Source organism: Rhododendron vialii, chromosome 7a (genome assembly GCF_030253575.1).
Source record: "Rhododendron vialii isolate Sample 1 chromosome 7a, ASM3025357v1".
Classification (NCBI taxonomy): domain Eukaryota; kingdom Viridiplantae; phylum Streptophyta; class Magnoliopsida; order Ericales; family Ericaceae; genus Rhododendron; species Rhododendron vialii.
The window spans coordinates 1,692,199-1,718,330 of NC_080563.1; the positions used below are offsets into that span (position 1 = coordinate 1,692,199).

The window sequence follows — 26,132 nt, forward strand, 5'->3', positions numbered from 1 at the left end:
TCAAAAAAAAAAAAAAAACCACGACTTGTTTTATCTTTCGAGAGTTTATACGAATCGTTCATCGTGTAGGATTTGTCGGGCAGAGTACTTATGTTGGAGAAGTCAAATTGGTTGAACCCAAACAACACTAATATGGTCATCTTCCTTTTACAGAAGTTAGTTTAATAGGTTGTAATATACATTTTCCCCTTTTTTGCTTTTTCAATGGGGCTTGTAAACATTGTGAGTTCATAGTCATGTCAAATCTCGAACCTAGGGTTTATGTTGTTCCTTGCGTGTGTGTTGTCCCCCATCCGAACCGTCCGTATTCGGCAATGGACGATTTAGATTTCATCTCGGTGGACGGCCAAGATCTATTTAACTAAGATGAAATCTAAGCCGTCCGTTGCTGAACACGGACAGCTCGAATGGGGACCCTAAGGGGACAACAGGAACCCCAAACCAAGTCAGAGGACCACCCAAATTGACGTTTTTATTGTGCTCAATGTCATCACCCATCTCGGCCAAATCCACTGAACATTTCTTCTTTTTCAATTTTGGGTGGGGGTAGGGGTTTATGTTTTGAGAAGAATCTTTTGCATGTGATTTTTGAGAAATACTACAGATCGATGATCTACTTGGTGACAGAGAGTTTTCTAAATTGGGAGGTTCATCTAACCATCCTCGGGTCAATGTAGCGGTGGCGCCGCCTATGTCTAAAAAAACTTTTTCTAACGATTTTGAACTCAAGCAACTTAGTTCATTTATTAGCCTTTGATTAGTTGTGTCTTCTCTTGTTGGGATTTTTATTACTTTTGCCTTTTCCAGATTCACACAAGACAAAAAAAATGGCGGATTTTTCTATTAATCCTATTTGCAAACAAGAGCAGTGATAGCACATTGGTGACACTTGTGATTCTTTTGAAGCTAAAATATGACTGTCAATATTTGACTCCCTATTCCATTGTTTTCATACTTATTATTTTTTAAGTACTTATTTTTTATTTTACGAGATAAGACATTCTCTCATAATATCAATAAATAGTAGGAGTACTATTTTTCTTAGCGGAACGGGGCCTAAATTGATTTACTTTGCACACAAATTCATGGTATTCGCTAGAGGCGTTTAACGCCCCGATTTTTCAAGAAATTTCGAAAACATTAACCCTAAAATACACTGAATTTTACAAACTATTAGGCCCCTATTTATCCTTATACAAAAATTACAATTTCAAAATAATATAAAAATCTATGTACATTTATATTTAACAAAAGCAACTCCAGAGCGACTCTAGTTTTGACACGAATTCCAAGCAACGTTGGCCCAAACTCCATTCCAGGGGTCTCACCTGTATCAACTGCTCCACTGTGGAATCCTGCACACTCTGGCAAATTGAATGCCGAAGCAAACGATTTGTCAGGATACAAACGTATCTTGAGTGATAATTCACCAAGTAAAAATCCTAAAACCCAATACCACAATATGCAGATCAGCAATATAACAATTCATACTACACAGAAGGTATAAAATAATTACACATCGTCTTTTTCTTTACTATCCATCATCTTACATGTAATCTAAGGATCATCTCCACGAGATCCTTTCCTCCCACATCCACTAACTATAATTCGTCTCATGGGACTCATGAGACGGTTATAGTTAGTGAGACGCTAACGTATGATACGTCATGGGAAGTTTCTCTTCGAGGAATAGAATGGATCCCATGAGACGGTTTCGTTTCCCCCCCCCCCCAACCCCACTATTTATACTAATATACGAGGTCTTGCACATATAGTATTGGTCAATACACCAGACAGTAAAGTTAAGGTAATTTATGAACATCCTATTACAAATTTCTGAAGCCGCTACTGGTATTCACCGATTCCAGTATATGAAAAATACCCCATCTAAACAAATTAGGAAAATTACGAAGGCCTTGCGATTCCTCTGCCCCACGTTCTTTTGTCCGGCTGCAGAAAAAAATTGGATTCCGGCCAATTTGGAAAGAGACCACTGCTCCTTTAGAAAAAATGCCCGGAAAAGCTACAAATAGTAGTACATATATATAAATTTGCAAGGTGCCAGGAAACTGGTATTTTTAATATCTCCAAAAAAGCAGGACCAACACTGTGCGGTGGCAAGGCAATGTAGAGGAAAGAGGAAATAAAGTGAAACAAGTTTTGGCGTTTTCTTAATACGTGCTATTTGGAACCGCATACACCTTTTTTTTGGGTACGAAAAATGGGAGTTAGGTGTGGTACTCCACCACCCAAAAGGGAGTATTGCATGGTCACATAACGCCGCAGTTGTGCTACTTGCACGGATTTTTGTAAACATATCGTGCACATAAATCATTGTGGGGCTCATCTCGAGTTTTACAAATATGATTCAAACCGGTCATCTTTTTTTAAAATATTTTTTCATGGTTTTTGTAAAAAAAATCAGCTCGAACAGATATCGTAGAGGCTTTTTCGAAAATCATAGGGCAAAACATTCTACCGATATCTGTTCAGGTTGATTTTTTTACAGAAACCCTTAAAAAATCATTTTAAGAAAGATAACCGATTTAGATCATCTTTGTAGAATCTGAGATGAGCCCCACAAAAAATGTATGTGTATAATCTGTGTTAAAAAATCTGTGCCGAAAGGTTTACTAATCACGCTACAATGTGGAGGGAATTCCACCGCACTTATGTCAGGAGCCGAAGCTAAAATCTCACTACATGTGGACGGTGCTATAAGTATATTTAGCTTCAATACGCGACTATGAAGACTAGCAGCCAACCAGCTCATGAATTTGGACTTTGCTATGGAGACCGACGGTATGCACCGACCGTGCATACCGATGACACTTATCAATTGAGGTCTACCAAATGTGGTGAGGGCCCAACTAAGCTCAATTATTGGCCCAAACTCTTCCTACCCAAACCCAACCTGACCAGAACAGACGGCGCTGGCCCATTTTTCTCAATCGGGCTGGTATTGTACCAAGTAGGCCCGTCGATTGTGATGAGGATTTGATCAATCGCTTAGAGCATTATTTTTCTTCTTTTTTTTTGTGTGTCAGGCGATATACATCAACAGGATTAGTGGAGAGTGTTAGTGTTAGCGCAGGGTTCAGAGGCTATATCCATAGCCCTGACCCCCAAAGAACCTACCCGTGTGGGGCTCGAACCCAAGACCTTTTACAAATGAGAGATAGAGACTTACCAACTGCATCAAACAGTGGTGCTTCAGAAGTTTTTACTTTTCTCCAAACAGCGTGGTGGATGAAATCAAAATTTAATGATTTTAGCACTCCACTTTCTTATACTTAGACTCCATAATCTGTCTTTAATTGCTTGTTGAAATCTGAGTGCAAAAATTATTACCCGTTCGATGTCCACATATTAATTGCTTCTTGTCCAAAGTCTGCATTCAAGTACTTATAGTAGTTTGGTGGGATTGAATTACTTTTTGGTGCTCATAGTAAGCGATCTTGGTTATTCTAAAGGCATATGTATAGTGCAGTTCCCTTTGTAGATGACTATGTAGTAATAAATATAATACTTTCTGACAGATGTATGGAGCGGTCTACTTGCATATAAATATAAGGGTTTTTCAATGTATATCCAAAAATAAATTAAAAGAAGTGTGATGTAATGGCACGGTTTGGACCAAATTTATTTATTTATTTTTAAAACATTCTAATCTAACATATTTGGTTATCCTCTGACAGTTTCATTAACATTCTCGATCATAATATATTTTTTTTAAGGTAATTATTATTTTACGAAACTCTTAGTTTATAGGAGTAATAACACATATGTACATTTTTATACACGTACATGAACAGCTATTATGTATGTAAAATTTATGTTCAAATAAGTTCAAGTGCCAGTAATATCCCTTCTTCCAAGTTTACCCTTTGATAAGTATGGCGGATATACGTAAACTTGTGTTGCTGGGCTTTTGCAATATTGCAAAAAGTCGTTATCAATAAACGCTCTTTGTACTCTTCAGGGTTCACATATTCTGGTCACTTGTGTACGCTGTTATCACATTGTTCTTGGGCGCTTTTCCGAACAATGTTTTCATAATGTCTCTTATATCAGCTGGAAGTGATATTCTCAAACATAATGAGAAATGGTTACTTCTTCAGTCATATGAGACGTACGTCCCGATAGATATATAGAACTAGACATGTCCATCGATGATTTCGCGCACCCACCCAAGCACCGGAGAAGGCTTGTGATTTGGAAGGATCACCTAAACCTAGAGTAGCATAATTTTGATCTCTCCCTCATCCACAACACGAGAGTATATAGCGGAAACGAAGTCGTATGGAAAGCAGGGAGCGAACAGACTCATTAGCGATGACACCATAAACACATAAAGCGGAGGTGATAGAGCATACGAGGAAGTGAGGGAACGACACTAAGATGAGATTTCACTCCATTTTTCCAATATTCACTGCCTTTTCTATTAGACTGATTAATTAAAACGGAGTAGTTATTAGATTTCACTTATTTTTGTTTTAGCAAAACACTTCTTAATAGCCAAAAATATGTTCATTCTCGTGTTCAAACATCTCCACAGATCCAAAAGAATCTTTTTGCTATACTTTTTTTTTTTTTTGCCCGGAATATTTTGGCATACTTTGCAACTTTAGTTGTGTTGTTTAAAAACTGCAAACATTTAACCAAAGAAAATTATCAAATAGAGAATTAGTTAAGGTGCGTGTAAGCTGGTTTAGACATTTTTATAATAAAAAAAATAAAAAATAAACCGAAAACATAAAACAAGAAATTAAAATCAGTCTCCATTACAAAACACCCTTATCGATATTTCATTCAACCGATTTTTGGCATGGACTATAAACAAAGTATTTTAAACAAAATGAGCAATTTCGACCATTTTTTTTGGAATTCGAAACGGGTTCAAAAAGGATTTGTGCACACTGCCACAGATTTCTTAAGTTTGCGGATAGCATCCATTGTTGCAAAACAGTAAGTCTGTTAACACAGACAATTCCCACACAGATCGTGCACAGATCCGTGTGTGCCTGTGTGGGGTTCACTCTGGGTTTCATACAAATGATCCGAGCTGTTAATTAAATGTAAAATATTTGTTCAATGACCCCCGCAAAAAATAAGCTTAATCCAATATCTATAGATGCTCGATTCAATTATCTAACTTTTCATTATCCTGAAATCCAAATGAAAAGTTAAATGATTAAATTGAGCATCTATAAGTATTGGATTGAGTCAATTTTTTGAGTGGGCCATTGAAAAAATGTTTTACATTAAATGAACAGCTCGGATTATTTGTGTGAGACACGTAGTGGGCCCCATAACAATTTGTGCACAAAATATGTGTACTTTTGCTGTGTGTGTAGCATTATTGGTTGCAAAATGAAAAAGCTAAGGAAACCAACGGGCATGCGGGACTCATTCTGGGTTTGGATGATCTCAGCCGTTCAATAATTTTAAAAAAAATTGAGTAGGCCCGTGAAAATTAAGCTCAATTCAATATATTTACGTACTCGATCCAATCTTTCATGGATCCGAAATTTAAATGAAAAAATGGAAGATTGGATCGAGCATCTAAGGATATCGAATTGAGCTGATTTTCCGTAGCCATTTGTCTTTTTAAATTATTAAACGGCTCGGATCATTTGTACCACAGTACGAGGCCCAAAGTGGCCGTTGATTCCCAACGTCGATTTTCGTAGCAGAATTGCTACAAAACGGAAACACATCACCTCAACCACATCTCAACCACACCCTTCTCAGATACAGATGGTATAGCTTAGGTGTTGTGGCTCTAGCATTTTTTTTGAATTACAAAAGCCCTGGCCGTGCAGAAATCATAGTCACACGATACATGCGCCCTTTTACGCACCCCAAACTGATGGTCCCACGCCATCAACGCACCCTCCTTGCCACGTGCCAATCACGGGCTCCTCGCACCCAAACTCACAGCACCTACCTTTTCACACACAACCACACACGCTCGCCCACCTCCCACACGCGTGACAAACCCTAGCCCTCGCACGCTCTCTCCTCCGCCGGCCCTCCGCCGGAAATCGCCGACCACTCTCTCCCCGCCCCTAAAACTCCCCGTAGCTTCTCCGCCTCCTCTCCGGCCGCTTCGCCGGAACATTCTCCCGGAACGACGCCGGTTCGGAAGCGATTCGGGGCTAAGTTTCTGAGTCGGAGAGCAAGAGTTGTTCTTCGGAGCTTTTGATGTATTTGTGTGTAAATGAGATGTGACAGGAGAATGATCGTGGAGGGAGAATGGCGGATTCGTGCTATAACGGTTTCTGATTTTCGTAATTGACTGGTTTTGCAAGCTGATTCTGCAAAGGTAATATGACAAAGTTATTATTTTTATTGTGGTTTTAGTTTGCTTCACGTGAGAATTGGGATATGTGCCGTTTGGAGTTAAATTATTGCGGTAGATCTCCAGATTTTGCATAGGAGCTACTCAAACACTGGAATTCAGATTTTCATTGCATATTATAACGTAATTGAAGCAAGCTTAGCCAATTCCTTTAATAAGCCGGAAAGTAATTTTTATGGTTGTTTTAGTTGGCTTCATGTGAAAATCGAGGTATATTCGGTTTGAAGTTAACATTATTGCAGCAGATTTTGCATAAGAGCTGCTCAAGAACTCGAATTTATTCTTACTCGTATCTTGTAATGTAATTGAGACAACCTTAACTTAATTCCATTATTTGCAGCAGAAGTACAATGTGACTGTATTGGTTAGGAGAATAAGAGTGTAGGAATTAGGATTCCTTGCAAAGTGGGACAATGGCGACAGAGATTCAGAGATTTGGAGCAAGTGAAGATGATGAGGATGAAATGGGGATGGATGTGAAAGAAGAAGATGATGAAGACGATGACGATGAAGAGAAGAATAATGAGGCTACCATAATGGGAGGTGTTGATGGGGGGCTTACGTCAAGCAGCAATAATACTAGGTTTCAGCAGCACCAACAATATCAAGAGCAACCAACTCCGCTATCAGGGGCTCGAAGGTGTAGACCAGTGGAAGAGAAGGAGAGAACAAAAATACGAGAGCGACAGCGGAGGGCAGTCACTGCAAAGATCTTGGCCGGACTCCGAAGGCACGGGAACTATAATCTTAGGGTAAGGGCTGATATAAACGATGTCATTGCGGCCCTGGCAAGGGAAGCCGGTTGGGTTGTTCTCCCTGATGGAACCACCTTTCCTTCTACATCACAGGTACTTTAAAGGGCAATTTCTTCTTAATGACTTGTATTTACACATTGTACTGCTTATAGTTATATGTATGCACAACAGACCTTGGATTTCTTTGGTTGTTTCTTTTCTCTAGTCGATAGCATATGCTCACACAGCATTCATGCGTGATTCATATCAGATTGGTGGGAACTGGAAGTTAGGTGTTAAACCCAATAATAAGTGATGTCTCTTTATAGATGTAATTCAAAGATTGGAATTCTGTCTCTTCTTCTTGTGAAGGGCACCAGACCTGCTGGTGGTGCATCTGCCACAGCATTGACGTCAACATCTTTGCATGTACCGGTGCAGCAGACCCCACCTGCTTCCTCGAGGGGCATATGCTCTGGCTATAAGAGTTCAGTGGATTATCCTTCTTGTGACATGAAAGGTGCTTATGTGCACACATCATCCCCTTATGATGGATCCTCGAGTTCCCAATCCCAGACGGCTGCCATGGTTGGAACGGGAGCAGCAGCAGAAAATCATCCCCTTATTGGGAGCTCCATGGATGCTGTTGATGACAAACAGGTACATGTTCTTGACTTGGTTGTGAGGTTATTTGGATGGTAACATGACTCCCGTATCTCTTTGCCTATTTGGAGTATTTGTCTTGCTTTTGGTGTTTTGGAAGCGAGAGTTTTGGACTGGGGAACTCATCCATGCTTGGATGCTAACATGACTCCAGTATCTCTTTGCCTATTTGGAGTATTTGTCTTGCTTTTGGTGTTTTGGAAGCGAGAGTTTTGGACTAGGGAACTCATCCATGCCCACACAGATAAACTCCAGAAACTTTTGGGATAGTTGTCTGATGTAATAGTGATGAAAACATACCAAGACTTCAAAATATCTAAACTTTTTTCTCAAGCTGAAGATTTGGGGTAAGGGAAATTTTGTCTAATGGTTTGATATCTATGTCCAACCAATTTAACCCTCATTAGTTTTCGCATTTTCTTCATAACACTTAGATTTGTGGTAGATCTGGAGCCATGATAAGATGTACAGTATGTGATGACGGGCAAAACCTCTGATTCAATGCTTATACAGGCACACTCAACAACTAAACACTGCAGCGTTGCCATTGTTTTGACACCCTTTTTTTCCTCCCAAAATATAGGGCACATGTCATTAATTCTAAATGATGGGCCACAGTCAAACTGATTTCTCACAGGCAGCCAAAGTTTTTTCCCGTGTATTATGTATCCAATCTTGGTAATTGATTGGAATGAATCTGGTTCTCATGTCACAAATGCTTCTGAACCTTTCCTCAGGTTATCGATATACCCCAAAAGTTACAGGAGCGTGATTTTGCAGGCACGCCTTGTGTTCCAGTATACGTGATGCTACCAGTGAGTTCTCTAATATTGCTCTTACACTGCCTCTAATTTCTATACGCTTCTTCATCATCCCTTTCTTGAGTCCCCCAGGGGACACCCCAGTGTCTTGGTCTCCTTACCCAGTAAAGAGACTCGTGTTCTTTGTTTTGCTGTTAGTAAGGTCTTACTGGAAGAAAACATGATCATGGAATGATTCCATTCAATAAAAGAGAAGCAGATGTCAACCACAACAAACAAATGAAAACTACAAGCCATATTAGCTCATAAACATAGGAAGATAATGCACCAGTTCCTGCAAATGGAAGAAATTAAGTGTGGAGTTTTTAACAGCAAAAATTTGCAAGGACTTAGCCGTAACATCATGCCTTATCTTGTGTAACATTAGAGCACGGACTCTATGCAGGCCTCTTAGGGTTCTGTAGTTCCTTTTCTGATGTATTATCAACCAGGGCAGCCAATCATTTTCCTGACTATATACAGAAGCTCTTTCCACTGATTTTGGCAATTGTCCACTCATTTCCTCCTGCCAATGATGAAAAAGTTTTGATCTATTGCATTTGCACCAGCTTTGGATCTGCCTCCAGATAGGCCTGAAAGAGGACAAGATAAGAGGAAGTGTTGCCTCCTGATCATGCAAAAGGCAGGATGCAAATCTTAAAACTCACCATCAATATTTTGTCCTTGGTTTAAAGTTTACTTTTGGCAACCAACCAAAGAAAAAAGTTGTGAAAGTTAACAACTGTATAATGACCTCTTGAGACAAGCCCCAAGTTGCAGATGCAGGTTGGGGAACTAATCCACTGAATCATATCTGGCCTTGCTGGAATGGACAGGAAAGAAAGCCTGCAATAGGATGAATAGGAGGAAAGGACCAAGAGCAGGATTCTTTCCGAATGATAGCAGGACTTGGCGTTTATAGGAAGGCTAGAACTCAGCACTGATTGATGAGTGAACTTTAGATGAAAGGGCCCTGAGGTTAGAGGTGGGCATCGTGTCGTGTTTGTGTCAGAATTCTCTCAACCCTAACCCGACCTTTTTAGCTTTTCGTATTATCGTGTCATGTCATATTCGTGTTGCGTGTCATAAATAGCCGACCCTAACCCGCTAACTTCGTGTCGTGTTATCATGTCTTTTCATAAATTCCCCAACCCGCGTCGTGTCGTGTCATCTCGTGTTCGTGTCAGAATTCTTCCAACCCTAACCCGACCTGTTTAGCTTTTTGTGTTATCGTGCCGTGTCATATTCGTGTTCTATGTCAGGAATAGTTGACCCTAACCCGCTAACTTTGTGTCGGGTTCTCGTGTCGGGTCGAAAATTCCCACCCCTACCCGAGGTATGCCAGTTATCGAACCATCACAAGTATCTTTATGATCCCCAATAGAGTATTGGGGAAATCACGGGTTCTCGTGTCGGGTCGAAAATTCCCACCCCTACTCGAGGTATGCCAGTTATCGAACCATCACAAGTATCTTTATGATCCCCAATAGAGTATTGGGGAAATCACGGTTCAGTGGATAGTGGGGTATTTTATCCCCAAGTCATGGACCAGTTTTTGTGAAATTACTCTAAACATGAAACGGAGGAAGATAAATTCCTAATACATGGAAGGGCCATGTTAAATGACTATTACGCCCTTTAGCCAACCCTCCCCTTCTCTTTCTCACAGTCGCTGACTTTCAATCAACAAAGTCTCCCTCCAGTCAGAATTTCGTCACCGACCACCGCATCCTCCGCCGCTTCAACCATGACTCATATCCTTCAAAATCAAATCTTCATTAAAATCTTCTTTTGTTTCAATTCCTCGTTTTTAATTCGATTAAAGATCGAAACTTTTACTTTCTCAAGTAGCAATTTTCGTTTTTCCCCAACCTATCACCGCCGCCCATCACACCCACCACATCCACCATTGCCATTGTCAGCCATCACCACCACATCGCCGAGCTCAACAATTCCAGTATTCCCAAAACAAACGGTTCAAACCTTCATCAACCACCACCGCGTCGTCGTCTTCGATTTGGACCGAGTCAACTCGTCTGTTTTGTATTTTTTTTAATTTCAAATGGGTTTGTGATCGAAATACAAGAGGTGCAATGAAAAGGCTGGGGTTTTGCATAAACGAAAGTATTAGTACTAGTAAATTACATTTGCATAAGTCTGTGAAGAAAAGGCTGGGTAGCACCGCTGGGTGTAATCCACTCAGATTGGAACGCATGATCAATGGCGTAGAATCCAGAAAAAGGTGAAGAAAGTATCGGCACGAGTTAATAAACGATATGAACTTATTCCAAACAAACAAAATATGATTTGGGACAAAGTTCTTTAAAAAAATATGATTTAGTCTATGTTAACAGAAAGATTAGTCTTTACTAATACATAATGTAGTTTTTTAGAATTAATCACTTGCTCTTTTATAACTCAAATAATATAAAAAGTCAAATTATTTGGGACAAAATTCTCTAAAAAAATATGATTTGGTCTATGTTAATAAAAGATTGGTTTTTACTAATATACAATGTAGTTTTTTAAAATTAATCACTTGCTCTTTTATAACTCAAATAATATGAACAGTTAAATATTTGGGATAAAATTCTCTAAAAAAATATTATTTGATCTATGTTAACAGAAAGATTGGTCTTTACTAATACACAATGTAGTTTTTTATAATTAATCACTTGCTCTTTTATAATTCAAATAATATGAACAAGGCACCATATCCTCTGTCCGGTGGTGGTGCGGTCCTACTGGTTGTGGTGGCGGCGGCAGTTTAGGGGGGGGGGGGGGGCGGATACAGCCACCGGGCGCCGCAGGTGGTGCTTGTGGTGGGGATCCGGTGTCAAGAACAAAGGGTTTGAAAGTAAAATGATTTTGGAGGGAGGGCATTTTTGTCTTCAAAATCATGTCTTGGCAATTAATATTTTCCTTTCCATGACTTTTCAATTCCAGAAAACTATTCCATGACTTGGGGATAAAATACCCCTCTTCCCACTGATCTGTGATTTCCCCTAGAGTATTTGATGAAAGGTTTGGCAATGCTTGAGAACTTGAGAGCTGAAAGAATTTCATCCAGGTCCAAGGTCAATTTGAGAGGGTTCCAAAGTCCTGTATGTTTGATATAGCTCTTCACTGGACCCATAGTGCATTGTTTAGAATAAATTACCCATGCTAAGCCTGGAATTTTATGTTCCAGTCAACAATTCTCCTCTGTCCAAGCCCACCTTCTTAAGTTCACAAACACTGAAGTTCGAGTCTCCTTGCATTACCAATTGGGGAAAATAATATTAAAAAAATCATGCATTCAATTTTCAGATTTGTCTAAGAAACTAACATTTCTGCTCCATGGAACTGTTCTCTTTCTGCTTGCATTGTCCGTAGTACTTCCGTTTCCTTACTAAACCTATGGAAAGGGAGTTTTTTTTTATAAGTAAACCTATGGACAGGGAATTATTCTACTCCAGTATGCATATGTGTTTTTTTGGGCGAGTTCTTGTATTAATCATGACAGTCACTTCAACTAGTTCTGTAACTGTCATATGTGTCGCACTTGTGGGTGGCAGTTGGGTGTCATCAATATGAAGTGTGAACTCATTGATCAGGATGGTCTATTAAAGCAACTAAGAGTATTGAAATCAATCAATGTTGATGGTGTTGTGGTCAATTGCTGGTGGGGTATAGTAGAAGCACATGCTCCGCAAGAGTACAACTGGAGTGGTTACAAAAGACTCTTTCAGATTGTGCGTGAGCTCAAGCTCAAGCTACAGGTCAGTGTAATGTGTAAATATATATGGCTTTGCTTTTGCTACACTGGTGGTTTCTGCTTGTGTTGCCCCCTTTATAATTTCACAGTTGTGTCAAGATGATTCTGTGCATAGTGTAAGACCTTAATAAACAAGATCCATAATCTCGATAGATGTGGACGATCATCCCTTTGTATGGTAGGTCATGGACCATATTCTAGTTTGATAAACTAGAGGGTGTTTGTTCAGGGGTCTACATCACCTTGTAACCTAGTCCATGGACCATGCGGCTTCTGGAGTCCGTATATCTGGGTGATAATTAGCAATTGGAATAATGGTTGTGTATCCAATTTAGACATTGTTAAGCTGGCATGGCAGTAGTTTTTTCTTTTCCTGTTGCATCTTAGACACTGCGTTGTTGTTAAGAGTTGTAACGATTTCTTGGAGGAACAGCGAATAGTTGGCATCAATGTTGAGGTGGGGCAACTTGTTTCCTGTTGGATAGTTGCCTTCAAAAAAGCCACCTTAAATCTATGCTAAACTGACTGAATTCTTAACTGTCACTGGCTCAGGTTGTATTGTCCTTTCATGAGTGTGGGGGCAATGTTGGTGATGATGTTTGTATCCCGCTGCCCCATTGGGTGGCAGAAATCGGTCGAAGGAATCCTGACATATTTTTCACAGATAGAGAGGGAAGGCGAAACCCTGAATGTCTCTCTTGGGGAATTGACAAGGAACGTGTTTTAAGAGGCCGCACGGCTGTAGAGGTACTGCCTTCAGCCTTCACTATATGCTTGTGTAAATGAGTCATGACCATGAACAATTAGTCACCAGACCCATCAAGTCATCATGATCCTTGTGGCCATGAAAATGTTTATGCGTTTCAGATTGAATATAGAAAAGCACAGCTACTGCCAACTTATAGTTCGTGTTTTCTTTCATTGGCAGATCAGAGATAGTTGATTATGTTTCTAATGTTCTCTGCTTTGTCTTTTTAATTTGGACTGGAGAATTTTTGTAAATCCTCGTAGACTCTAGTGTTCAGGAGTAGTTACTATCCTCATTTCTTCTGTTCAATCTTTATGATTTTTTTGGGCTTGACAACTGCTAACCAGGCAGACTTGTTTTTTTTTTGAAAGGCAAACATTTTATAATCTTTGAAATTGTTACAAAGATAACCAGTCAAACGTATAACCCAGTCAGGACTGATAAATGATGTTAATGGTTTTCTGTAGTGGGTAATTAGAACCTTATTTCTACACAACAAATCTTTTTTTTTTCTTTGGGATCATTTCCTGTCCAGTTTTCCTTCTCTTTTAATGCCATGGAAATTTTGATTTTGATTCAGAGGTTTACCTTCTCTTTGTTGTTGGAAAATGAGGTAGGTTTACTTCGACTACATGAGAAGCTTCCGGGTGGAATTTGACGAGTTCTTTGATGATGGGATAATCTCTATGATTGAAGTTGGGCTGGGTCCATGTGGAGAGCTACGATACCCATCTAATCCTGTAAGGCATGGTTGGAGATATCCAGGTGTTGGTGAATTCCAGGTAATTGACCAAATATACTTACCTAAATTGCAGTGATGCAATGTTCACGCTTTTTTGCCCAGCCCTCTCCTTTTTTCCCCTTTAATTTAACCAGATTGTGGAAACCAAATTGAAACGAAGAAAAAAAGTAAAAAACACATTTTAACTTCTTGTTAACTTACGTGAGAATTCACTTGAGAAGTTGCCGTTGTGTCAAGAAGCTTGTGTCAAGAAGCTTGTGCCAAATCGCTTAGCTTTGGATGACAATTCCCTTCCGTATCTGGTTATTTTCTCTCTTCTTAAGTCTATTTTCTATGGAATTGTTTAGTCTCATTACACTTGATAACCTCGCATCCAGATATGCATGACCAATGTTTTGTGAAGATTTGAAGGTGGTTTGTGTGGTGTTATTTAATTTGTTTGTCTTTCTTTTCTCTTTTTTGGGAGGGTTTCTTGCCCTCCTCGGGTTCTTCTTTCTTTTTAATGAAATTTCTTCATTATCATTGCATGTCTCAGTGGGATGAAAATAGCGGATCACAGGAAGCGTTACTTAAAACTTCTGGAGAATGATATTCAGAACTACTTGTTTTGTTGTGAATGTTGGCAGATCACAGGAAGCGTTACTTAAAACTTCTGTGAGAATGATATTCAGAACTACTTGTTTTGTTGTGGATGTGAACTGTTACGGTACCTTTACAGTTGGTTCATTAGTTCATCCAGTAAATTGGGAAAACTTCGCTTGATAATTTATTGTCTGTCATATGTCCATCTGAAACCTTTTACCTCTTTCTGTATTTCACTAAACATGTTTCTTTTGCAGTGTCATGACCAGTATCTGTTGAAAAGCCTGAGGAAAGCGGCTGAAGCAAGGGGACACTCTTTCTGGGCTCGAGGACCAGATAATGCAGGTTCCTACAATTCCCGGCCACATGAAACTGGATTTTTCTGTGATGGGGGTGATTATGATGGCTATTATGGCAGGTTCTTCCTAAACTGGTACTCTCAGGTTCTTCTTGACCATGGTGCCCGGGTACTTTCTCTGGCGAAGTTGGCTTTTGAAAGCACTCGCATTGCTGCAAAGGTGCGATTTTTTTTGAAAGTTGGTCTATATCCATGTGGAAGATGAATTTATGTCATCATGAAGATAACAACTGAGTACGGGTCAATTTTTTAAGTTCTTCTTACAAATGCAGTTGTTGGATAATACAAATAATTTTAGTTTTCATCCGCAGAAGTTCATTTCACTTTTCCTTTTCAATTGTTTCCAAATAATTTTTTATGTGAGGTTCTAAATAGTTGAAAGATTTAGCCATTTGCTTTCCATATTGCCCCCGTCATCACTGCCAGGGCCAAAGCCTTAGTCCTTCTTGTTGTTGGCGATGGCTTGTTAGGTGCGGTGTGTTGGCTCTGGTTCTCTTTCTGGGAAACGACGGTCTTAGCATCTCGCTGCATTTTTTGTATTTATCATGGTTCACAAAGTTGTTTTGGCTTGCACAATTAATGTACCACAGTTTGATCCCTTCTGAATTGACAAAATAGAACGCATGTTGTTATATCTTCTTGCAAAGTAGGCTCCAATAACAAGTTCTTACTATAAATGGAAGATATGTTACCAATGTGAAAGTGAGATGTTTGCATGATGTGTTTCTGCCGTTTGAGCTGATTTATTTGTGCAATTTAACAAAGAGAAGGCAAAGGAGAAAATCCCACACAAACATTAGCGTATTATGAAGAAAGGGATTCAACATGTATCTTTAACAAACTATCATAAATCTATTAGCAAACTTGTCGCATCTTTTGACATCCCCAAAGCCCCTAATTTCCAGGGACTAGCACTAAGCAATATCCTAGTGCTTCTTTTGATAAGAACTGTCGTAACCTAGTGTATCATTTATGTGATACTTCTGTCTGTTGGTATTGGTTTTGAAAATCCTATGTTCTGTGGAGATATATTCATTGCGTAACAGATATTTTATGTACACTCGGTAGAAAATCTTGGGGCTTCATTGTGTTTATTAACTGAAGCATTATTTATAAAGGTATTGGGTTGGTTTTACAGGAATATGGTACCCTTTATATTCTTGTTTTGTAAAATATGTGGGAGGTAGCAACCCCATGTTAACTAGTTTTTGACTGCCAAAGTTTTGGCATTCATCTGTACTAAGTGTGCTTTATTATGGCTCGTAGACTATGGTTTGACTCGATTCTGTTGCCTCTTGTAATTTTTGAGCAGCTATCAGGTATTCATTGGTGGTACAAGACAGCCTGCCATGCTGCTGAATTAACTGCTGGATTTTACAACTCGTGCAATCGTGATGGTTATGCAGCAATTATGGCAATGCTAAAGAAGCATGGGGCTGCTCTAAACTTCGTGTGTGCTGAATGGGGCACGTTAGACCACCATGTGGACTTCTCAGAGGCAGTTGCAGATCCGGATGGGTTAGCCTGGCAAGTAAGCATTAAGCTGGAACGAAAGCTCTTCTTTTGCTCAAATGATTGCGACTTGATGAGTTTGTTATTTCCTTTATGCAATATTTGATTCTCCGTCTGAAAGTGTGTTTGTCCATGTGGTATATGGGAGAATCGTTCTGCAAGTATTGCATGTTATTGGTTGAAGCTTTTCTTTCTTTTGACATTTTTTTTTTCCAATTTTCAGGTGCTGAATTCTGCCTGGGATGTTTGTACACCAATTGCTAGCGAAAATGCTCTTGCATGCCATGACAGAGAAAGCTATAACATGATCTTGGAAAGAGCCAAGCCTATGAATGATCCGGACGGGAGGCATTTTTGTGCTTTCACTTACCTCAGACTTGGCCCACTTCTCATGGAAAGACACAACTTCATGGAATTTGAACGATTTGTCAAGAGAATGCACGGTAACCTTCGTCAAATTTTACCCGTGCTGGTATTCTTCACGGTTCAGTTATGCATTGTATAGATTGAGAGTAGATATGAGGCATGGATCAGTTTTGGGATTTGAATGCTGCTTAATCTCAAGTCAACTTAATTAATGTCCAACTGGTTAAAGTGGTCACAGAATCCCACATGAAATCAATTTGGAGCTGGTGTGTGGAGAATTGACTGCTAGATTTTAATCAGAACAAGTTAAAAAGTATAGGTCCAAGTTGTTGCAAATGCGAGTCATCCCAAATTATATGGAGGTGCAATTCCCCCTCCCAAATGTGGTAATTTAGTATGTACCGAAATCTAATCAGACCACTTTTATGAGTGGTTAGTTCTAAATACTAGTTTACTTGTTACTAGTTTTTGTATGGGTTCGATCCACCGGTATGGATGAGTTAGGATAGTGGTTGATATGTTGTCTCATTGTTATTGCAGGGGAAGCAGTTCTTGATCTCCATTCATAGGTCAAAAGGAGCAAGGGATTTGCATTCTCTCTCCCTTACCGCAGAAGAACTATGCATTCTGTTTCCCTTCCTCTCTGAAGGACTTTGGGAACCATGCTCTTTATATAAGATGAGGATCCACCCCTGTACATGAAATGTCACAGATAAAAAGCAGCCTACCTTTCTGGATCAAAGTCTCTTGCCATGTTTGCGATCTGCTCAAACATCTGAACTACCAGCCAATTCACTGATGGAGTCATGTGGCGGAGAGATTCATTTGTTTCTTATGATCGAGGGCAGTAAGAGCTGGAAAGGAACAATCATTGGATTTGGAATTCATTAAGTAGTTAGGTAGATCTTGTTTGTAGAAGTTTTTTTTCAAGCCAATTCGGCACTTCTAAGTTAGATATTTCATAGGGTGTTACCATGAAATTTTCAGCAGCTCTGTTATTGTGCTTGAATTGTGTATGTAATGATAAATGATTGTCATTCTCCATTTAATTCATTGGGGACAACACCGACAATTCTTGTAGGAAAGTTCATTTACATTTGGAAGAAAACTCTACCTTTTAACAAATATAAACTGAAAACTCTACCTGTGCTGCTTCATCAATACACGTATGTTGTGTTTGGATGTTGAATTTGTGAAATTGGATTAATTGCTCTACTGGCATCTTTCATGTGCTCTGCATCCTCATTAAACTGGTTTCTATTGTGAAGGTTTCATTTCTTACTTCCTCTGACATTCATGTAGTGTCATAATTGCCATGAAAAATCAACAATCCTTTACAACTAAATCTGCTGATACAACTAGCCATTTTGAATTCCTCAACAATCATTCAATACGAACATTCGAACAACTAAATCTGCTGATACAACTAGCCCTTTTGAATTCCTAAAGAATCATACAATGTGAACACATGAACAAAAAAATGACTTTGTATTCTATAAAGCTTCATTTAGCCACCGTACAAAGGCCTACTACTTCTTCAGTACCATCTGCCCAGACTCATCAATGTCAAAAAGGCGACCAGCCAAATCATCCCAGCTCTCTTTCCTCCTCTTGGATGACACGAAAGAAAATTCTGTCCGTGAACTGCTGCAATTATCCCCTTCCTCGTTTATTTCGTCGAAGGTTCCATATGAAGAAGGTGAGTGAGCTTCCTGCACATCCAGTGCTACAGTCCTTTGTAAGGCTGCCTTGTACTCCTCACTGTGCTCTCTAGCAAGAGAGACCTGCCGCTCCATCCTCTGCTGTGCCGGAATCTCCATAATTCGCTCTGTCTCCATCATTAACTGAACTCAGAGAAAATCATGACAGCCACAAAGGACAAAAAATACAAAATCAATAGTTGTGAGCAAGGGATAATGCAAAAGAAAAGGGGGAAAATCTTCGACTATCTGAACATGACAATCTATTGAGTAGTTAACAAGACGAGACATAATAAGCCAAACCAATGAAGAGCACTCATAGGATGGAAAGAAAAGAGAATTGTAATATCTTTTTATGTTTCATATACCACGAAGACATGTATTGTAGAGAGAAGCGATCAGGTTATGTTAATGGACATGCTAAGTGGAGGGGAAGGCCTAATCGCCACAGGATGGTGTTGTAAAAGGAGATGAAATCGATAAATTTAACTTAACATCTAACCTTGGTCTAGGTAGCGAACAATAGTTTTGGTAGCTGACTTGAATAGAATGGCAAACAAGGCTTAGTTTGGTTTGGTTTGGTTTCTATTGTTTGAATATGCAACTTGTCTATTGTGGTGATTAGCACATCCCAACTTCCATTATGAATACCTACTCTCTGCTAATTTGGAATCTGCCAATCCATGAAACCAAATTCGTTTCCTACCAAATAGGTGTTGCTTCAATAGGTACCTGCCCAATTGCAACCAAGGAGTACTAGGAAACTTACATCAAGAGCCCTTTGGGATTCTCTCTCTATCCAAATAATGGAATGGTCAGAAGTTAAGTTGCAAGACAGGACTAGATGCTCAAATCTCCCATCTACAGGTACCGCTGTCCTCACCTTCGGGGGAATTGTTCCAAACCTGCAAACAAATGTTGAATAAGAAAGAATGAGCAAGATCAAAATATATTCACACCTCAACTAGTAACAATTTATGCCCTTAAAAGTGGAACAAAGTTGAAAAAACAAAACTGCCTTATGGGACAAAGAGAGTAAATGGACTACATAAGATCCATTTACGCTCCCCACGGATAGACCTTAGCATGTAATCTTGCCTCTTGCCCAACTTCTTAACTTCTTACAGTCTAAAACGTTTCCTATAGTCTCAATTGCTGAAAGATGGCTACGTTCTCCACAACCTCAGTAATGTAAGTTGTTAAAATCTTACTAGAAATCCCAGTATACCTGAAGGGCTTCCGCACTATGATGTGATAGAGACGACCAGGTGCATAGAGCCGCCTCGGATCTTGAAGCCTCTTCTCATCTAATATGCATGTATCCTTCAGGCAGAGTATGCATAGTAAGCATGGCAAACTGTTGAAGTAAAGGCAAAAACACATTCATTAGTATCTTCCTCTGAATACTAGTGGCGCAATTGCTCTAAAAGTTCTCAAGTCAATCTAAAAACACAAAGCCCACACACAAATACAAAAGCTCCTATCCCTAAAATAATTGAATTTTTTTTTCTTGAAAACACAATAGGGCCATCAACCTTGTTTGTTTGAAACAACTGAAACAGAAATCCAATGGATGGATCTTTAGTGAGGTCGGAAGTAGGATTCACAAAAGGATATACCTTTCAATTATCTTCATCTAGATGCATCTTCGTATTTGATCTTAAAAAAGTGGGAATTTCTTGCTAGCTGAACAATATAGTGGAACTTAAGAGGGTCAACAAAAATTCCACTGAAGTGACAAGCCCAGACAATTTGTTTTAGTCACAGTTCTTTGAAAGACATCTCAAATTTGCAGACAACAATTCAGCAGACAGCAGCAAACATTTTCTTCTCTTGATTTGCATGGAAAAAATCGAATTCAGTATCTTGGATAGCTAAAATAGACTATTCAACAATTGGCATGCAAAAACTTCATCCAATATAATTATCTTCCGATATCATAGAGTGGCTGTCTTCAGTTTGGCGTAATTCTTATTAAAGATAACTGCTGAATGCAACCAAAACTTAAAAAAAGAAAAGTGACCAAGACCTACAATCATTTACCAGAAAAGAAAATTCACAAGATTTTCCAGAGCCGTGGTTGTCCGAGGCAAGAAATCATCCTGGTTCATTGTAACAATGCGCATTAGAAAGATATATAGAATGGCACCATGAGTTCACTGAAAGCACAAGATTTGACAGTAGCTCAAGGGACAAAAACAAGAAAAATAACTCAGCAATATGACGGAACTGTTGTTTAGCTACTGTGTGGAAGTGACCATCCGTAGTCTTGACTCTTTACATTTTTTAAAAGGAATAACTATTTGTGCAAGGAAAAGTTCATGTTTACTTCACACTTCATCTACATTCTCAATGAACAATACCACAAAAAATCAACTAAGTATGAGTTCTATAAACTCGCTTGCTACATAACTAAGTATGAGTTCCCAGTTCAAAATCTATCATTACACATTTTGCAGTTTGTTAGTGTATTTTCCTTATCTTCTCTTGCCCTTCGCCTCGTCTCACCTCGCTCCCATCGCTAGTGTTATTAGCTCCTTGGGAGAGAGCGAGTAACTGTCCCAAAAGCTTCTATTAAAAAAAAATACGGAATGTGATGAATACTTATACGCCCATCTAACTTATAAGATGTTACTAGGGATGCATGTTAGTAGGGATACCATATATGAGAGCTAATCACAGTACTAAATGGGAAGACATTACCTGAAGCACGACAGAATTGATGATATCTGCATATCTCACAGCCAAATTTAGCGATACACACCTAGCAGGAGCAATGGCAAAGCACCTAATTCTATTCCTCTCAATATTTCCCAAATGTCCCCTATTCTGGATGACCAACATTGCTAACAGTGCTACTGCCCCTGCACCCAGAGAATGCCCAGCAAAAGTCAAAGTGTAGCTCGGATGTCTCTCAATTAATTCCCTCAAAATCTCAGACTCTGCATCAAATACCCATTGTGCTGCCCTCAATAGCCCGTTATGAACATAACCTCCATCGAATTTTGTTTGCCCCAATTTGTTATCAAGTAAGACCAAATAATCACTTTCCTTTGCCAAATTTAGCCCTCTGATTAGTAAGACTATATCAGCATTATCTTGATCAAGGTATATCAAGTATGGAGAAACCCTTCCCTCGGTTTCTTCGTAGCTTCTTCGTAAAACTACCCAATCGGGATTCATACCATATCCACCAGGTGGGGCCCAAATTGGGTTACGAAGATCTTCTTCATAGACTGCGAGAATATACCGGCACATGCGAGGTACAGGCTCAAATTCAGCAGCAGTGGCAATGCCCCAATTCTTACTTTCATTTCCTGCTGCGTAAAGGAGTTTCTTCCACGCCCAACGGCCACAAGCCAAACAGTACACACATTCAAGAAGGGGAAGGCCACAGCAAGATGACATCGATACTTATGATGCAAACATATTAACAATGTGTTTCTTGAACTATCTGTTCGCAACTAAATAGAAGGAATAAGTAATGGGTATATAAAGTGGCTAATAAATTTCAACTGGGTAATACCTATGTTTAGGAAATAAAATCAGAGAAGGCAATGGCCAATATGTTGCCAAAATTTGGAGGAAAAACAAGCGGGCACCAGAAAATATGTTCACGAATTCCAAAGGGCAGATTAGCATATACTGATTAAGGTACTAAATGATGGATCCTCAATCACTTATGCTAATCTTCATTTAGAAACTACGACATGAGTATTTCGAGTAGATAAGAATCACAAACTTGGACGGAAAGAGTGATTACCAATCGAAAAAATCACCAAGACAAGTAGTATATCAAACAATCAAAGGTTTTCAACAAGGATTTAGGTAGATACCCATGAATACTATTTAGAGCCAAGAACAATCAAGGTTTTCAACAACGATACAGATTGAGATACTATTAAGAGCAAAGAAGGTAATAGTTTTGGCCAGACTTAGATCAGACAGCGAACGTAACAGAACTCAGTATGAATATGACTGGGCATTAAAGGGTACAAGGAAATGGAGATTACCTTCAATCACCATCAATCAGAAAGGGAAGTTCAAAAAGCATGAAACCTGTGCAATTAAAGAAATACCCACGTTTTGGGCCCAAGATTTGGTGTTCCCATTCCTTTCATGGGGCTTGTGGCAATAGAATACAGGTTTGAATTTGATCATCACCAAGAAGTCTACACAGTTCTGACTTCATTACGTGCTTGAGCATAAAGCAAATAAAGTAGCAGAACAAATTGCAAAACAAATGTGTGTATTATGTATGTTATATAGGTATGTAAGTAACCCACAAGCCACAAAGACAGGAGGAGGCTATACCGGCAAGTCAAACCCATTTCCCGTGGTCACCTATTCCAATTTCCAAGAAGAATAATTCAACGGGTTGAAGAATGAAGAAAAACAAGCAGTGCCCAATACCATAGATGCCAAAAGCTGCTTCGTATATGCTTTGGGGGCGGATGGTATGGGTATATATGAATCATGACCCGTTTAGTAGAGCGTATGGGCCAACAAGCCTCGTGTCTCTGATTTACGGCAATGGCCCTATGGGCCTAATATTTTCTGGGTGAAAAAAAAAACATATTAGACTCCATTCATGTTAACCTTTTTCTTTTCTTTTTTTTGTCTTTTTTAAATTTTTATTAGATTCAAATATTTTTTAAAAATTAATCATCTGTCTCAACGAAAGAAATCTAAAAAGTACAAACTATGACCAAAAGCAGAAAAAAGTTCCCTAAAGACGAAAATTTTATCAAACAGCTATTTTTTTTCTTCTAAAGTACAATTTTATTTGAATTTTTTCAATATCGGTCCATATTTTTATATTTTTCTGATTAGACAACCAATTAACTCTAAAAATTATAACGAAAAACTAAACAAAATGTTTAAAAAATAAAAAAATAAAAAAAAAGTTTCAGACTTACGGGCTTACAAGAACGCAGAAGGTCTGTGTTCAAATAAATTATCTACGACAAAATTAGTAGTAAACTCAATTCTAAAAACTAGAAATATATTTTGAAGTAAATTTAAGATTGTTTTTAAATATTGGTTAATTTACTCATCAACTCGGCTTAAGGTCACGTGCCCCTGTCTCATATAAATACCTCACGATACCACAAAACCCTAGTTTCCTTCGAACGGCCACTCTCTCTCGGTGAGCGACAGGTTCACCTCAAAACCCTAGTTTCTTCTCCTCTCCTTGTTATTCATTATCACGATTCCAGTTTTTCCTTTCTTGCAGATTACTCCGAGGATTTTCCAGGAAAATCGTCTCCGGAGCTGATTGGTAAGTCAGAAACTTGTCACTTTTAAGGCATTTCGATCATTTTCTGAATTATTATGCAAAGAAATATTGAATGTAACGAAGTGCACTGAATCTTACGGCTTATATTCAGCTAGTAGTTATCCCAATCGAACGAAACGAAGCAAATTGACGCTATGTTCCTTCAGAAGTTATCGATTTGATTGCTTTGTTTAATGTGTTCCTGGTTTTTAATCTGAATTCGTTTGCCAAAGAAACAAGGCAGTGAATATTAGGGCTATTATTCAAGTTTTGAAGCCAAGTGTAACTATAGTAATGATTTCACTGTGTCGGACAAACAGAGTCGAGAGTTGGGACGAGACGTTTATTTGGGACGAGTTGAAGCTATTAGCATAGTTACGAGCTCATAACCTTGTCGGTGTCATATTTGTTCCGTCAGTTAGTTTTTTAGAACTCAATGGATCTACCCTCAAATATCGAATGAAGAGATTCGATGAGATGAATGATGTTTAAGTGGTTGCTTTGTGTGATGGATTATGTGCCCAATAAGAGAGGACATTGAGAAGGTTGTAGTTCGTGAAAAGTTTGAAGGATTTAGAAATGTTGCGGAACTTAATGAATAGTGATGCTAGATGTTCACAACTGTAGAACAAGCCAAGCTTACTATAGTTGAGTTCTTCTGTGCTGAAATTCGCTGTGTTCAATTAACAAGTTGGAGAGTTGGTCTGGAGCTCGCTATTAACTCACTTAACTGAACTTTAACAAACATTTACTTAGTCAAGCCTTGTCCTGTACTTGAATGGCTCGTGCCTTTGATGTTTTGTCGCTGATCCAGTGTGGATTATACCTAAGAAGTAACTTGAAATGGGGCCTTCATAATTCTCCAGGCAAAATGTGGCCATTAAAATTCAACTCAAAAAACAAATGAAGGAACACTGTAGTCTAAACTGGTACTCATTATGTTGTCATTTGTCAAACTTTATGTGGGATGAACTTCTGTTAACTACAACAAGATGGCTGAATTTTATTGTTGGAGAATACTCCTAGGTTGTAACTTGATTGCTGTGTTGCAGGTGATGGCACCAAAGCAACCGAACACTGGCCTCTTTGTGGGTCTAAACAAAGGACATGTTGTGACGAAGAAGGAATTGGCTCCCCGACCTTCTGATAGGAAGGGGGTAAGTTAATCTATTGCATGTGCTCTTGTAGTATTGTATGCACGTCGACATCAATTTGCGTTATTTTTAACCTGTATGTGGTATCGTCCGTATATCATCCCATTGTTGAGTCTGTTGTATGAAATAGTTGTAGATTCAAATTTGTATTTTCTCATTTTGTACAGAAAACGAGTAAAAGAGTCCATTTTGTGAGAAGTCTCATCCGGGAAGTTGCTGGTTTTGCTCCCTATGAAAAGAGAATCACTGAACTGCTCAAAGTTGGGAAAGACAAGCGTGCACTGAAAGTGGCTAAGAGAAAGTTGGGCACTCATAAGAGGGCCAAGAAGAAGCGTGAGGAAATGTCCAATGTTCTCCGCAAAATGAGGTAATTGATGCGACATTTACTGTGCCTGTTTTATACATAATTAATGCAAAAGTGAATATGAGTGTTTGACAATTCAATATGTTAACTCAGAAGCTTACCCATTTTCATGCCACTCAGAATATGTTTGTTTGGTGATTTTGCCCATGCTTTTTTTAAAACCTTTTTTTAGTTTTCCTACTGCACCAGCTTAACAAGTTCTTACTGTTTGTTTTTGGGCCTTACTTTGTCCAGATCTGCTGGAGGTGGTGAGAAGAAGAAGTGAGCTCTTGGAAGTGCATCTCTTCTTTCAGAGTTTTATTGCTAGCAAACAAATTATTCCATTTAGATTTTGTTCAAGTTTGTCTTGTTAAACCAGAGCTTCAAATTTTGCAATTTCACTGAGACTGTGAGCTTGTTATTTTGGTTGTTGTATGGTACGGAACCTTTGATCTCAGAATATGTTTATTTCACATCATGTTCAGTTGATGAGATTGTTCAGTTAAATGATCTACTATTCTGCATAATTTTCATGTGCAAGAGTTCCTTGCGAATTAGATAGATGAAATGGTGTGCTTTGCCTATTTTGATGCACATCCAAATTGGGAAAAGAAGTTCAGCTATCATGATGATTCACATCATCTCCTGAATCTGATTCTGCGAAAATGCAAGGTTTCTGGGCAGCAAGTCTTTTTTACGGTACAGTTTTGGCTCGAGATTTGTTTGTTGGCATTGTTGGATACAGGCAAGCTGCTAATAATGTTTTGCTGCCAACTTGAGACAATAATGGAGATAATGTCTTGATATAAGATGGTCGAAGCATAGATGACAAATTTTGATGGATTATGCTGGGATGATAGCAACCGGCGGAAATGTAATTGAAAAAAGGGAACCAAGATGTTTGCTTAAACATTGTACCCTGCAAAAGAATGAAGATAAGGTGAAACCTGCACATCAAATAGTACAAATTACGTTGTCAAACAATGAGGACGTATAATTTTGGGAACAATAACATGGTAAAGTACTTAAGT

At 38.9% G+C, this 26,132-nt stretch overlaps 4 protein-coding genes across 8 annotated transcripts in view; 3 read left to right on the forward strand and 1 right to left on the reverse strand.

Moving 5' to 3' along the window:
• The window catches only part of LOC131333240 (uncharacterized), an 89,359-nt gene that overhangs the window by 19,815 nt on the left and 43,412 nt on the right, over nucleotides 1-26,132 (forward strand). The window contains exon 1 of one of the 2 annotated variants that reach the window (XM_058367668.1): nucleotides 6,994-6,997. The exons of the other annotated variant lie outside the window; for it this stretch is intronic. The gene's annotated coding sequence lies outside the window, so the exon portion shown is untranslated. Of the gene's footprint in view, nucleotides 1-6,993; nucleotides 6,998-26,132 lie in introns of those variants that run through there. 2 annotated transcript variants of the gene reach the window in all.
• Nucleotides 5,842-17,789, forward strand: LOC131333227 (beta-amylase 7). 2 transcript variants are annotated; one of them, XM_058367646.1, is made up of 11 exons: nucleotides 5,842-6,328; nucleotides 6,705-7,212; nucleotides 7,471-7,758; nucleotides 8,499-8,576; nucleotides 12,119-12,322; nucleotides 12,871-13,065; nucleotides 13,684-13,848; nucleotides 14,648-14,908; nucleotides 16,061-16,279; nucleotides 16,484-16,703; nucleotides 17,167-17,789. In XM_058367646.1, the coding sequence occupies exons 2-11, from the start codon at nucleotides 6,778-6,780 to the stop codon at nucleotides 17,193-17,195; spliced, it is 2,094 nt and encodes a 697-aa protein (XP_058223629.1). In that variant the 5' UTR covers nucleotides 5,842-6,328; nucleotides 6,705-6,777; the 3' UTR covers nucleotides 17,196-17,789. The 2 variants fall into 2 exon arrangements, with proteins under 2 accessions (XP_058223629.1, XP_058223628.1); XM_058367645.1 differs by having other exon boundaries at nucleotides 5,849-6,328; nucleotides 6,708-7,212.
• Nucleotides 17,937-22,758, reverse strand: LOC131333232 (uncharacterized). Its single transcript, XM_058367653.1, has 5 exons — nucleotides 21,030-22,758; nucleotides 20,370-20,428; nucleotides 19,555-19,683; nucleotides 19,096-19,231; nucleotides 17,937-18,470 (listed from the first exon to the last, which is right to left on the reverse strand). Exons 1-5 carry the CDS (start codon nucleotides 21,732-21,734, stop codon nucleotides 18,156-18,158), a joined length of 1,344 nt encoding a protein of 447 aa, XP_058223636.1. The 5' UTR covers nucleotides 21,735-22,758; the 3' UTR covers nucleotides 17,937-18,155.
• LOC131333239 (large ribosomal subunit protein eL36z-like) lies at nucleotides 23,385-25,590 on the forward strand. Of its 3 annotated transcripts, none has more exons than XM_058367663.1 (5): nucleotides 23,385-23,486; nucleotides 23,563-23,607; nucleotides 24,657-24,761; nucleotides 24,926-25,125; nucleotides 25,357-25,590. In XM_058367663.1, the coding sequence occupies exons 3-5, from the start codon at nucleotides 24,660-24,662 to the stop codon at nucleotides 25,385-25,387; spliced, it is 333 nt and encodes a 110-aa protein (XP_058223646.1). In that variant the 5' UTR covers nucleotides 23,385-23,486; nucleotides 23,563-23,607; nucleotides 24,657-24,659; the 3' UTR covers nucleotides 25,388-25,590. The 3 variants fall into 3 exon arrangements, with proteins under 3 accessions (XP_058223646.1, XP_058223648.1, XP_058223647.1); XM_058367665.1 differs by having other exon boundaries at nucleotides 24,926-25,176; nucleotides 25,312-25,530; XM_058367664.1 differs by having other exon boundaries at nucleotides 23,392-23,475.